The sequence below is a fragment of the Colossoma macropomum genome, unplaced genomic scaffold (assembly GCF_904425465.1).
Source record: "Colossoma macropomum unplaced genomic scaffold, Colossoma_macropomum, whole genome shotgun sequence".
Lineage (NCBI taxonomy): Eukaryota > Metazoa > Chordata > Actinopteri > Characiformes > Serrasalmidae > Colossoma > Colossoma macropomum.
In genome coordinates this window covers 31,972,421-31,987,385 of record NW_023494785.1, presented here as the reverse complement: position 1 = coordinate 31,987,385, position 14,965 = coordinate 31,972,421, and the positions used below count along the sequence as shown (strand labels likewise).

Below are 14,965 nucleotides of genomic sequence, written 5' to 3'. Positions count from 1 at the left end.
ATGGCATGTATTAAATTTGCCATGAAACACACACACAAGTCCAGTACAACACCAACACTAAGCTTATCACTCATGAACATGTTTACTACTGAAGAGAATGTTCGGTTCCATCATCCTTCAAAAAGTTTAGTAAAACTAAGATTAATAACTGATCATCACATTGAATAATCAGTCTACTCAGGCTTTAGCAGAGCTCAGCGACACTGAGATTAATAACTGATCATCACATTGAATAATCAGTCTACTCAGGCTTTAGCAGAGCTCAGCAACACTGAGATTAATAACTGATCATCACATTGAATAATCAGTCTACTCAGGCTTTAGCAGAGCTCAGTAACACTGAGATTAATAACTGATCATCACGGTGATTTATCAGTCTACTCAGGCTTTAGCAGAGCTCAGTGACACTGAGATTAATAACTGATCATCACATTGATTTATCAGTCTACTCAGGCTTTAGCAGAGCTCAGTAACACTGAGATTAATAACTGATCATCACAGTGATTTATCAGTCTACTCAGGCTTTAGCAGAGCTCAGTAACACTGAGATTAATAACTGATCATCACAGTGATTTATCAGTCTACTCAGGCTTTAGCAGAGCTCAGTAACACTGAGATTAATAAATGATCATCACAGTGATTTATCAGTCTACTCAGGCTTTAGCAGGAACTTCAGAGTTTTTTAAAGAAGCTTTTTCTTCTTTAGAGTACGTCTTTACACACCATGCAAACAAGCATTGATGGTGTGTCTTTTAAAGATAGTATATATTTTATTAAATATAATGGTTAATGATGTCTCAATGAATGCATTTACTTTTTTCTTTTAATTAAATTTATTCGCCTCAACCCAACGCAGCCAATTCACATTTTGTTTGCATAACATGATTGTGAAATCTTATGACTGTGGAAAATGACCTTAAATAATTGCAGGCATCTCAAATAATCGTGATTGGGCAGTTATGTAATAATTGTGACAGGCCTACAGATAAGTATTCTAAAAAGTATTCTCCTTACAATTTAAGTAACTATATTCTGAATACTGCCTTTACAAAACCTAATTTGGGCTGAATATGATACTTAATTTCTGTATTCTGAATTTGAATTCCATACACTTGTGTTCCATTACATCCCAAACCTGTACAGGCACAGCTGAACCAGACAAGAATAAAAAGAAAACATGACAGATGAATTAGAGACAGCAATATCCATATAAGGCACATGCACATGAGATTTGCTGCTGTAAAGATGTTTGTACAGTGAGTGCAGAGTAGACAGCTGTGAAAGGCAATGAAGTGCAGAAGAGGGCAGTAAAGGGCAATAAAGGGTCAGCACAACAGAATCTGTTCAGCACAGAGATGTTTTCTGATGGAGCCCACAGTGATATTCCACACCGTCTCTTCACACTCTCTGACTCACCCCACACACAGCTGTTTCAGCACTGACACACCGATTCTGACAGAGCGCAAAACAAGGTGTAATCTACACAGGCATTCACCCCCGCTGTCTTCACCTACTCACAACACACTGCAGCAAACACACACGCTCATAAAAATCAACCTGAGAGCGCTCATGAAGTTGTACACTTCATTTATAAGCATGTCCACTCTCACACACACAGTCAATGCTAAGAAACCATTTTCTACATTTTTCTTTAATTTTACGGCATCTCTTTTCTCAGAGGGCTACTTATGTTTGTGTAATTTTATGTACCAAAAACATTCATCATTTGTTATTACGTGACCATTTTCTAATCTATCTTTATCCCTTAGAATTAAATAGGCTGTTTTGTTACTGTACCTTTAAGACTACTATATGTAATAATCCGTTCTGATTGTCTTGTATTCTGCCTCATTCAAAAAGCACACCAGGCTAGAGTGTGCAGTAACAACACTCCTTATCACATCTATGCAAATTGATGGACTAAACCGCTGTAGACTGAACAGCTGGTGATATGTAAATGTGCGACATCACCTAAACGGAAACGAACGTGGCCCAACAAAAAAATTAGGTTTTGGGTTGAATTCGGGCTGATTTTCCACATACAATATTTGTTTCCTGATGAGTTATTTTCTGTAAACGAATATGCCTATGTAAATTGTGTGCACTCTCACGCACTTTCTCTCTCACCCACTGTTCCACCCTCTCTGTCACTCTCTCTCTCAATAATAACATTACAGTCTATAACTCTAATCCAAACAGCTCATTAGTTTAAGGAGTGGGTCAATGTGCCCACGAATGAAAACTGAAAGTTACACAAGACATCAGTCGCAGTCCGTACGCACACCGTAAGTCTGCCTCAAGTGTATCGAGCACTTCTGCAGTAGCATGAGGAACTTCATCGCAGTGGGAGAGTAGATGCTGTTTTCTGATAATAAGCACGATTGGTGTGTTATAGATTAACATCATGCCAATTAACCAACTATGACATTTTCTGTCGATCAACTCAAGCGCTTAGTAACAAAGCAAAGCACTGTAAAACTATCGTCAAATAAATGACAGGTAATAACAAAGAGCCATTTAGGAGCAAAAAAAGAGCAGACTCTCAATGGCCAAACGATCTGACTCACTGGCTATGCTTACATGCAAAGATTTTTGCCAATCCAATTGAATACATTCCAATTATACAGGGAGATTTACTTGAAAGAGGCCCCGAATATTCTGTAATAACTCTCGCTAGGACGAAGCAATCTGAACGAAACAAAGTGCAATGTGCTCCTCAGTATATGGAGCTTTGAAGCAATGAGGCAGGCGCCGGACAGCTGTCACGACGTTCAACCTCCATTTGCAACTTGTGGGTGCATGACTTCTCATCAGGATGGTGATGCACAGTATACAGTATGCAAAGAGCATGGCAGAAATTGAGTTTTTCTTCGGCAACAGGGTAATTTCAAAGGGGCTTTGGCCATTATGGTCGCCGGATCTGACACCATCAGACTTCTTCCTTTGAGGTATGCTCAAAGGAAAAGTCTACTGGAACAAGCCTTGCACTGTGGAATATTTGAAGGAAAACATCCAACGTGAAATTGCTGCTATTCCTGATATGCCTGCCGATACAGTCAGGAGTGCCATGTCGAAATGTGTCTGGCAGAAAAGAGATCACTTCCAGAATCGCATGTAATACAATCGATTACACATACCTCAAGGTATGTAGCGTATTTTTTTGGTTCAGATTGCTTCATCATAACGGGAGTTACAACAGAATATTCAGGGCCACTTTCTCCCTGTAGATTTAGACTGGGGTGTTTATATGCTCACCTATTATCTGATGAGAATCTCAGTTTACATGCACACTACAAGTAATCAGATCCAAAATTACGTGCATGCATAGAGTACAACTTAGTGTAGACGTTACCATGACAGCGAGCATTGAGTGAGTCCAGTCAGAGTGAGACGACCAGCAGTGAGCAGCGCTGATGTGTAATCACTTTAAAATGATGTCAGACTCAGGAAATGTACTTCACAGGTACTTATTAAAGAAGGGTGAGAGGAAGATGTCGTGTTCTGAGACACATAAGCTGGATATCCGTCCCACCACCATCTAAGCATAAACTTCGTCTCCTCTGCAGACCAGCTTTTACTCCCGCCATGTTAAACCTTATAAACTTTCACTATGATTCGACGCACATGCGCAAAACGTACTTACACTCTCCGATGAATGTAATCAGATATAGGCGTTTACGTGGCTATTATTCTGCTATTTAACAGATTTTTTACAGGATTATCCACCTCGTTCAATCGGAAAGAAATTGTATTTCGAATGGCCTCAATCAGACTAATCTATTCCGACTGAGGTGTACACACGGACATATTCTGTTCCGATTGAGCTATTAGTCGGATTAATAACGGATTATCAGGCTGCATGTAAACATGGCTACTGAAAAGAGTTGGGATGCCCCTCACTAGTTCCAGTCATGTCGGGTCTTAAAGTTGCAGGTACGGATGGGACTCAAGGTTGACTTTCATGCCCATGCAGACCTCTACATTACAACCATGATGAATTCAAAATGGGATCCTTTTGCAGTTTAGTTTTCATACATGGATGACGGGAGTACAAGCATAGATTGAAAAGTGAACTGTGTGTTGAGGTACTTTAACATGTTTTCATATTATTTTAACCTCTTAGCAAGGAAAACCTGGTTTTCCTAGATATGGGCCTTGTAAAATAAACCCTTATTCTTTTGTAAATGCTCCCCCTGCCATATCTGTCTAGAGAACAAAATAAATAAAGAAATAAAGAAATAAATAAATGGCAAGGCCAAACGAGATTAGAGGCTGGCCAGCCCTCCTGCCCTACTTTCCTCTCCCAATTTGATGCTGCAGGATTGCTCCAGTTTCCCCACACAGAAGCACAGCTTTAGCAATCCTCACGTGAGGCCGACTAACACACGCCACGCTCGAGTTGATCACAAACATGTCAAAACTCTTTAGCCAACTACTCATTCTTATGACAATGAAAACCTTTACTCTCTAATTCCTTTCCCTATTTGTTTTTACTCCTATTAATCTGAATTATTATTATTATTGTATACATCATACATACATCATCTAAACCGCTTATCCTTCTGGGTCGCGGTGGGGTGCTGGAGCCTATCCCAGCTGTCATTGGGCGGAAGGCAGGATACACCCTGGACAGGTCGCCAGTCCATCGCAGGGCTATTATTATTGTTATTATTATAATTTATGCTTATTTTGTTCTCAATCAATTTATATTAGGTATGTATAATTCATAGTATTGTATGACATCCAGAATAAATTACTTTGGAATTTGGAAATTGTTTGCTTCTTTTGCACTAATTAATTAACCTAATACAAATAAATAGCAACTCGACCAGCCCTATAATGCTTTAAACCCACTTTACATGATAATTCACTTCAGCTAAGTTGTCACACAGCTTCAGCTTTTTAGATATTCAGCAGCAGCTTAGGTTGCGTTCCCCTGTGCATGTCTGAAAGTGAACTTCACAGCAGAGCGGGGCGGCTGTTCTTCATAGGAGGTGGTTTAGACATTCAGTTTGCTTGGTGTTAACGAATGGTTTCTATTTCTTCTGTTTCTTGTTAGCTACAATAGCATAATTGCTTCAGTGCAAAGCTAAAGAAACATCCTTCATGTTACTTCACTGTACATTAGATTTTTGACCTTATTATTCCTTTGGAGTGTCTTGAGAGAAGAAAAGTGTCTGGAATCTGAATCTGAACTACATACTTTCAATAAGTCAGTTAATGCTACAAAATATATAAGCTAAAGATAGAAAAAAATGGGTATAATCGATAATCTTAAAATCTCAGGAAAAAATATTATGTTTTTAGTTTTAGATATTGCCCAGGCCTAAACAACACTCCTTATCACTTCAACATGAATGAGGGGGCTAAACTGCTGCAGGCTGTGATATGTACATTTGTTCATGGTTGTGACTTTACTACTATGTATTGCTTCAAACTTCAAACATCAAAAATTGTCTTGCCTGTATTCTGGGTCTTGGCTGTAGATCAAATGGGGTACAAGTCAAAGCATTAGGGCTGCAAATTGAAGGAAAGTATCTACTGCAACCTTTCTAATCAATATTGTGACTGCAATTTAAACTGAAATTATTATTATTTTTTTTTATTTTATTTTTTTTTATTGCACTCTATTCAGTATTAACAATTATACATTTAAATCTCACACAGCAGGCCAACATACATAGGATTTTAAGAAAGATTTTCTATGTAAGTCCACAGTGGGACCCAAAGTTTCCAGAATTTGTCCGTCTGGTGACGTAGATCGTAGGTCAGTTTTTCCAGGGGAAGCAGAGTTGCAGCTTGGGAAAGCCACTGCTCAATAGATGGTGAAGAGGGGCTGGCCCATCGAATTAGGATACATTTTTTTGCCAGAAATGAAAACATTAGAAACAAAAATTTGCCATCAGTATCAAAAATATGTTCTGCTCCTATTCCCAAAAGATACAGGGCAGGGGATTTCTGAAATTGTGTCTGAAGGATATTTTCTACCGTGATGTGTACTCTATCCCAGAAAATGCCAATTTTTTTACACTGCCAAAAGGCATGAAAAAACGTTCCTTTTTCAGTTTTACATTTAAAACACAAATTAGTTCTGTCTGGAAACATCTTCTGTAGGCGAACAGGTGTAAAGTATATCCTATTCATGAATTTAAAGTTAAGCTCGTGAACACCAGATGAGGTACACCTGGGAAACAGACCTTTACAAATATTGCACCAGTCCTCTTCTGAGATAGGTTGGTCTAAGTCCCTTTCCCAAATTCCCCTCAGAGTGTCTGACGATGGTTTAACACTCTTTAGCAAAATGCCATGAATTAGTGAAATCAATCCTCTAGTCTGGTCCTTCTTAGCTAGCAACACTTCAAGATCGGTTAATTCCTTTCTAAATCTCCCATCCTTAATGGCTGAGGTGATCAGGTGACGAATCTGAAGATATTTGAAAAAATCTGACCTAGGTAACTCATATTCTTCTTGCAATTGTGTAAACGATTTGAGCAAACTACCAGAAAACATATAAGAAATGTTTTTGATCCCTCTGTTAAGCCAAGCTGAGAGTCCAGAGTTACTCAGCTGAGAAGGTAAATCTGGGTTGTGGGCCAGAGGGGACAGTAGTGAAAGACAATGAGGAATCTTAAGATATTTCTTAACATCTGTCCAGGCCATAAGGGTATTGTGTAAAATAAAATTCTCAGAGACACACCTCACCTTTGCAGCATCATTAATAAACGGTAAGCAATCAAGAGGAATAGGGCTACATGCCCCTGTTTCCATAGAGACCCAGCGAGAATCCAACCTATTTGTACACCAGCTGATCATATGCTTTATTTGAGATGACCAATAATACAACTGCATATTAGGCACACAAGCACCACCTTCCTCCTTCGCTCTTATTAATCTAGAAAATTTAAGTCTTGGCCTTTTATTATTCCATATAAATTTTGAGAAACTTTTCTCTAGATCCTTGAAGAAAATTGTGGATAAATGGCAAGGGATTGACTGAAATAAATAGAGTAAGCGAGGGAGGATATTCATTCTTATTATGTTTACCCTGCCAAATAAGGAAATAGGGAGAAAGTTCCATAATGTAAGATCATGTTTTATATTATTAATAAGTGGAAGGTAATTTTTGTCAATAAGGTTATTAAGGTCTGGGGTGATATGAACACCCAAATATTTAAAACCCTCTAACGCTAATTGAAAGGGGGATGCAACTACCCAAGGTGTGTTAAGGGATATATTTAAAGGTAAAGCTAATGATTTTGAAAAATTGATCTTATAACCAGAAAATTTACTGTATTCTGAAATACACTTCATTATAGATGGAATAGATTTTTCTGGGTGGGCCATATACAACAAAATGTCATCCGCATACAGTGAGATTCGATGGTCTGCTCCTCCTGCTCTAATACCTGAAATGTCCTGGTAACATCTAATTTTTCTGCCAGTGGCTCAATCACCATGGAAAAAAGCAATGCAGAGAGAGGGCAGCCTTGTCTTGTTCCTCGACTTATCTGAAACTTTTCAGAGAGCAACCCATTTGTATTGACTGTAGCGTACGGATCGGCATATAGCAGTTTAACTAAATGAATAAAAGTAGGACCTAAATTAAATTTTTTAAGGACAGCGAACAAGAATGGCCATTCGATCCTATCAAAAGCTTTCTCTGCGTCGAGAGAAACAATAAAGGCAGGATCATTACTTTTTCTAATAAAGTCAATAATATTCAACAGTCTACGTATATTATCAGAACCATATCGCATCCTTATAAATCCAGTTTGATCTGGGTTAATGAGTTTAGGTAAGATCACCTCTAATCGTCGTGCCAGAGCTTTAGCAAAGATTTTACAATCTGCATTTATTAAGCTGATTGGTCTGTAAGAGGCGCAGTCTTCTGGGTCTTTGTCTTTCTTAAGTATTAAGCTTATTGAGGCGGTTTTCCAGGTTTCAGGCATGGTAGTTTGGGTACACAGATCCATGATAACTGGCATCAATATAGGTTGAAGTTCAGGCCAAAATGTTCTATAAAATTCAGCAGGGTAACCATCCAGTCCCGGTGTTTTCCGTGAAGGCATTGACTGGACGGCACCAAAAATTTCTTCGGGGGAGAAAGGGGCATTAAGACTGCATCTGTCATTGTCTGAGACCACCGGAAGTGGTATATTATCTAAATATGCAGTAATATCAGATTCTAAAACTTTATTTTGAGATTTATATAAGGATTCATAGTAAGTTTTAAAGGTTGTATTGATCAACTTTGGATCATATGTATGCGAACCCGTCAATGTCCCCACAGATTTTATTAATCGCTCTGAATGTTCTTTTTTAATCTGATAAGCCAATAACCTACTAGGTTTGTTCCCATATTCATAATACTTTTGTTTAGAAAGGAATAGTAATTTGTTAATATGACTTGTATATTCTAGATTAAGTTTAGCTCTGGCACTACATAAAGAAGCCCAGTTAGATTTGTTAGGATTTGATTTGTGCAACTGCTCATGATATGCTACTTCTTTTTCTAAATACATCCGATTTTGTATTTTCATTTTTTGACATGATGAGGTGTAAGATATAATATGCCCACGGATTGTGGCCTTCAAAGCTTCCCATCGCATAAATGGTGAGACATTACAGTCCTTGTTAAATTCCCAATATTCTTTGATCCAGTAACGCACTAGGTCACAGAATGCAGAATCCGATAGAAGGGAACAGTTAAATCTCCAGAGTCTGCTTTTACATACAGGAGTGCCAAAATTAACATGTACACTAACTGGGGCATGATCTGATAAGACAATTGAACCAATCTGGCAGGACTGGACTGTGTGGACAAAGCTACTTGGGATAAAGATATAGTCGATTCTGGAATAAGAAGCATGTGGGTTAGAATAAAAAGTGTAATTTCTAGTCGATGGGTTTAGTTCTCGCCAGATATCAACTAGATCAGTATTCTTACACATGTCTTTTAAAACTGACGAAGATCTAGAATTAGAAAATGTGCTGGGTGAAGATCTATCCATTACATGGTCCAATGTGCAGTTAAAGTCACCTGCCAAGAGTCCCATCCCTTTACAATGTTGATTAAAAGATAATACTATGTCCAACATAAATTTGGGGGAATCCTCATTGGGGGCATAGACACTAAGTATGGTAACATGTTGACCCAACAGTATACCTGAAATTAAAACAAATCTTCCCTCAGGGTCATTAATTTGAGATTCACATATAAACGGTAGACGCTTACTAATTAAGATTGCAGTACCTCTTCTGTGTGGCATTGAGGAATAAGAGGAGAAGAAAACCTGCCCAACCCAATCTCTTTTTAATTTTAAATGCTCTTTATCGGAAAGGTGCGTCTCCTGGAGAATTGCTATAGAAGTTTTCTCTTTTTTCAAAAAGGTTAAAATTTTTTTCCGCTTAACTGCGTGGCCCAAACCCTTTACGTTCCATGTAGTACATTTATATAGACTATCCATATCTTACCAGAAAAAGGATGTATGTCTTGACTATATGTGTGGCCCATGTGAGAGACTGAACACTGAGTGCCTTTTGTAATCTAACAACTATAGAACGACCCAGTAAAACCCATATCCACCCTCCCAACCCCATCCCCAAACGACAGGGTAACAAAACTACAAATGAAGCATAGTGCCCTATTGGCTGAAATTATTTTTTATAAATTAAGCTCAAGGCTTGTTTTTAGTGGCCAAAAAAGCAGCACATTTACTTTTCCCAGGTGGTTTGGGTGTTTGGTTGTTTCTTACTTATCTAACTCATATACAGGTGGCTCACAAGCTAGGCTACATATTCCCAGAATGTACAGCAAGAGCATTTATTCTTACCACGCGAACAAACAGAAGCTGAAGTTTTAGTTTCACAATGATCACCTCAGAGTCAATATGCGTCTTGTTGTTCCATATAAGTTCATGTCAAAGCAGACATAGAAGATTGCTACTGACTTGCACCTTGTTCACTGCCAGTACAGACAGTACCTGCAGCATCTGTTCCTACAACCCATCTTTTATGTTCAAAGATGAATCCTTAAAAGGGTCTCTGTAGTGGATTACTGTGGCTTTGACAGAGTGTGTGTGTTTAGCTGATGAAGTGTGTACTGAGCTGTGAAGTGAATATGTGTGTGCTTCTTTGTCCTCCGCCCAAAAGTTGCAGCAAACACAGTTCCATGTGACAGCAGTATTGAGAAATTGAGAATATTTATGTGCACTGTGCATATATGTGCGTATTACCTGCTTTACCTCACCCACTAGCTTCATCCGCTGCTCTACTGCAGGTTTAAAGGCCCATATCAGCTTATAACGTTTGGGTGGTTTTATGTACCAAAAAACAGTCACACTTCATCTTCCACCCCGTCTTCAACACTCACACCTAAACAGGATGTTTTGATTACTGTTTCTTTAACAGCGATATGTTGCGGCTTCCAGGCTAAACACTTCTTATAACTTCAGCATGAATGGGCAGAGCTAAACTGATGTATGCTACATAGGCGGATGTATGTAAATATGTTTGGTTTTCATGACAAAAACAGTGCATTCAAAATGGGCTGTTTTTGTAGCTTAGTTTCCATGTTGTGACTTTATATCGAGTGAGGAGTGAATGGTACATTTTGAAATTTTAGATGAATTCTTTATTTTGCTTTGCCTTTGACTTTGAGTTAGTCTTGCCTCCTGTCCATAATATTCTGATATCACACACATCAGAAACCCAGTAAACAGTGCCTACTGCGATAGTAAAAGCCTACAACAGAATAAGACTCTCATTTGATATCTCCAAAACTGAAGCCCTGTATCAGTGGAGACCACCGTAAATGGTGCAGCATTTACACTTTGGCCCCTAAGGAGAATTCTAATGTCTACCTTGAATAGTTGATTAGCCAAGCTGCTTGAAATGGCCAGCGGAGGGAGCAAGCTTGAGCTGAAACAACTGAAGAGAACTTGTAATAATCTCCTGTTTGTGAACACTTCGGCTTCCCACTCGAGGAAGATAACAACATGCAAAGGGTGGTAGACTGAACGGTGACAGCGGGCCGACACTAGTACTGCAGTACTGGGGCTAATACCTCAACTATACTAACTCAACTGGAGTGAGGTGAAAATGTGAGTCTCAGCAGCTGCTGCTCCATATAGGATTCAAGGAGCCACTAAGTACTGATTCTGAATGAGCGAAACATAAAACTCCACAGGGCTGTTTACAGTTTCTGATAGCTGCTCAATTGTCCTGAATTCTGAGAGTCCTCAGAGAGTCCTGAATTCTGCAGTTTGTCTGACTTGTGCACAGGCACTGTTGTCTTCTTCAGGAAAAAAAAAAAAACAGAATTACCAATAAAAATAAATAACGTGAAAGTTATGTCAGCATTTCTTTTCCAATTCTGTATTGAAAACATATCAGATTGTGATGCAAAAACAGAAATACGTATTGTATCATGAAATTTGTGCATGACAGGACCTCTACTAGCAAGTGTACCATCTTTAGACCCAAAAGAAGCATCCATGGCGAGTGGAAGTTTATAGTCTTCCTATAAACTGCCTCTGGTGCATTCTGGCGTGACACATACACTGATCTAGGTAACGGTAAAAACGTATATATACGCATCAGCTGAACGAAAATTTGCAGGCTTGGGTGAATCACCTGTTTGACTTCGGCCTGCAGGTGGCGCAGCTGCACACACTGCTCCAGGTGACGGCGGTGTTGCTCAGCAGCCGCATCCAGCTCCTGCTGCTTCTCACGCAGAAAGTCCAGCAAGTCCTGCACTCGAGTGGCCATGTCCACATCCCGGTCACACAACAACTCCACACCTGGAGAGAGAGAGAGAGAGAGAGAGAAATTACAAGTTAAATTCTAAGGATTAAGGATGGAAAAAATGCTATCTTGTAGCTTCACCTTGCTGGTGTACAGTTAGCTCATCTACTGATGCACAATTTCACCCATGGTAAGTTTCTGACCACAGAGCTGCGGTGGATGACTCTCAACCTAGCAGCGACACTGAGGTGTGCAAACACTCCAGTCACACCGCTGTGGCTGATACACTCATACCAGCACCGCACGTACTACCATCATTACCACTTACTGATAGGGTTGCACAGTAAGCTTTTTATAAAGGAGCAGTGGTGGTCCTGATTTGAAATAAACAAATGCGGGATAATATTGGCTAATGTAGACATTATGATCCCTGGTTCCTATCATCAACACATCAAAAAAAAATTGAGTCAGTAAGCTATTACACAATGCTCCATTTCACAAAAAACACTCTGAACGACTTTGTTTACATCTCAACAGCTGAATTATGCAGAATTTTTGAAAAACTGCTGGAATTCTCCTTTGAGATATGTTCACTTTCAGCAGCATTATATTAAGTCTACAGCTTGACTAAAAAATGCTTATGTCTCTAACAGCAAATTAAAGCTAGTAGCCACCAATTGGCATGACATCGTTTGCATAAAGCTAAAAGGGGGCTGTTCATTTTCATTTAGCAACACTAGCTATTTTGACTGTACTGCTTCTTTAAAGGGTCCATTGCATAGAAAACATATTTTTCCTCACTTTTTTTTCAATAAAACTATTAAATAACACTGTTAAAAGTTTCAAAGCGTTACATTCACTGGCCAGTCCATACAGACCAAATACGCTGCAAAAAACAGGCCATTTTGAACTTAGTACTGTCGTGACGTCACAAAAAACAGCTCACTTACATAAATCCACCTTTTCAGTGAACAGCAGTTTAGCTCCACCTATTCACACTGAAGTTTTAAGGGGTGTTTCAGCCTGGACTTCTTTTTGAATGAGCCACAATACAGGGTAGCCAATCAAAACATAGTTCACTTTCATACAACAGTCTTAAATGCACAGAAAAAAACACTGTTAAATGCTAAGAGATACAGAGAGGTTGGAAAATAGTTACTTAAAATGAAATACAACTGTTTTGGTACATAAAACCACATCAGTGTTGTAAGTGAACCTCAGGAGGTTAGAATAAAACATGAGAAAAATGTAGGATACAAGCTCTTTTAACTCAAGTGGTAGAAAAATATTCACAGACTAAAAGGGAAGTTAAGCAGCGTGACAATAACACTAACTACACAGGACCCTGAACACGCACACACACACGCATCCCCTCTTATACTCACACTTCACCCCTGCCGCCCAAAGCTGCATTGTGCTGAACCTCAGACAGAGAGAGCGCTCCACTGTCTGAGTGCAGAAGTGCAGAGGTTCAGCCGTCTACTGCTGAAATGGGGCTTTGCAGTGTATTCAGCTGCCTGCGTGCAGGTCTGAGAGTTTCAAATCTGAGAGTGTGTGCGAGACAGAGGCAGTCCATGCAGGATGTCCAGCGGTCAGTATGAGTGTATAGGATTACAGTGGTGTGCAGGCGGGCCGGGCTGCTCGTGTGCTCCCGCTGAGGGAGCTTTAGCCTGTAGCATTAGTGTCAGCCACCCCGCCCCCATTAAGCCTACTGTGGCCTGGGCTCACTCACTCACCCTCATCAGTTGACCTGACAGTGATCTACTGACTGCAGAGCACAGCTTACTGCAGGAGGCACTCTCACACACACATGCACACTCCAGCATACACAAGTGCGCTTCCCTGTCATTACATGTGTCCCATGCTAACATTATAACCTTGGTGGCTGTTAGCTTCTATTCAGTGTTAGACACATTTGCAAGTTTTGGTCAAAGTAGTGTTTTAATTTAATGTTGCTGAAAGTGAACAGATCTCAAAGGGGAATTCCACTGATTTTCCAAAATTTCTGCATAATTCAATTACTGAGATGTAAAGTCATTCAGAGTGGTCTGTTGTGAAATGGTTAATTGTAGAGAAACGTTCTGACTCAGATTTCTTTACATAGCTGGTGTATGGAACCAGAGATCACACTGTAAACACAAAATGACCACAAAATGACTGCAAAATGACCAGTGGACCTAAGTGTGTTTTTTTAGTTATTACATGTAAAGTTGATGATGGTAAAATAGAGGTAAATCTGAAAAAAAAACTTTTCTTTGGGGACCATTTGTATATAAAACATATAAAAATGAATTTATTTTGTTCTAAAAGTTTATCTCAAAGCAATCAGGTATTATATTCGCAACCATTTCATGTAACAACTATGTGAGGGAGTCCTTTTCACCACCACTGTGAGCAATTCTGACTCTGTAATTTTCTTTAGAACAGAGCATTTCACATCAAACCACTCTGAATGACTTTGTTTACATCTTAGCCATTTAATTACGCAGACATTTCCCAAAATCAGTGGAATTTCCTTTTAAAATGATAATTCAACAAAATCTAATTTGCACAGTTTTTGTGTCCGCCAAGACATCGCATCCTAAGTAAGTTTGCTTCTTTACTTTTGCAATGGAGTTACAAAGCCAGTGTAGCTGGCAAGAAATGGAAGCCAAGTAGCACCATGCAAAATGCACACGTAACTACACCTTATTGTTTTACCTTCGGGGACTGAAAGCAAATCTTTGGCCTCTTTTTCTGTTTAAAGCTGCAGTTTTTGGGGAAAAAAATCCTTGTGGAGAGCAGCCAAATCTCTCCACAACGTCAAAATGTTTATGTTTGTCATCAACATAGGGGCATTTAGCCCCCACAAAGAGCTAAACACACACATCTGTACACACAGAGCTCATTTTCTCCCTTATACACCACTTTAACAGAGCCAAAACTGCCCCACAAAACTGCCCCACAAGTGTCACATGTAGTTCTGCATTAGCGCACACTCAGACACACAAACACCTTCTCACTCCACACACACTACCGTCAGTTCTGCCTGAGCTTTCTGAACAATATTAACGCTGACCGACTGCATCAGTTCTGCTTTTTCTCATTTCCCATTCAAACACAAGACAATCAGCTCCTACAGCTCTGCAGTCTGATCTTAAATCCTCTGCTTTACTAAGCTGCTCTAGATTAAGCGCTTCAGAAGGAAGAGGAGAGGCTATATAGAGGCTATACAGTAAAT

The 14,965-nt window shown here is 39.4% G+C and overlaps 1 protein-coding gene across 1 annotated transcript in view; it reads right to left on the bottom strand.

Moving 5' to 3' along the window:
- Positions 1 to 14,965, bottom strand: part of triob (trio Rho guanine nucleotide exchange factor b) — a 183,585-nt gene that overhangs the window by 66,260 nt on the left and 102,360 nt on the right. The window contains exon 16 of the mRNA XM_036590656.1: positions 11,635 to 11,801. Coding sequence (XP_036446549.1) covers positions 11,635 to 11,801 — 167 coding nt within the window. The remainder of the gene's footprint in view (positions 1 to 11,634; positions 11,802 to 14,965) is intronic.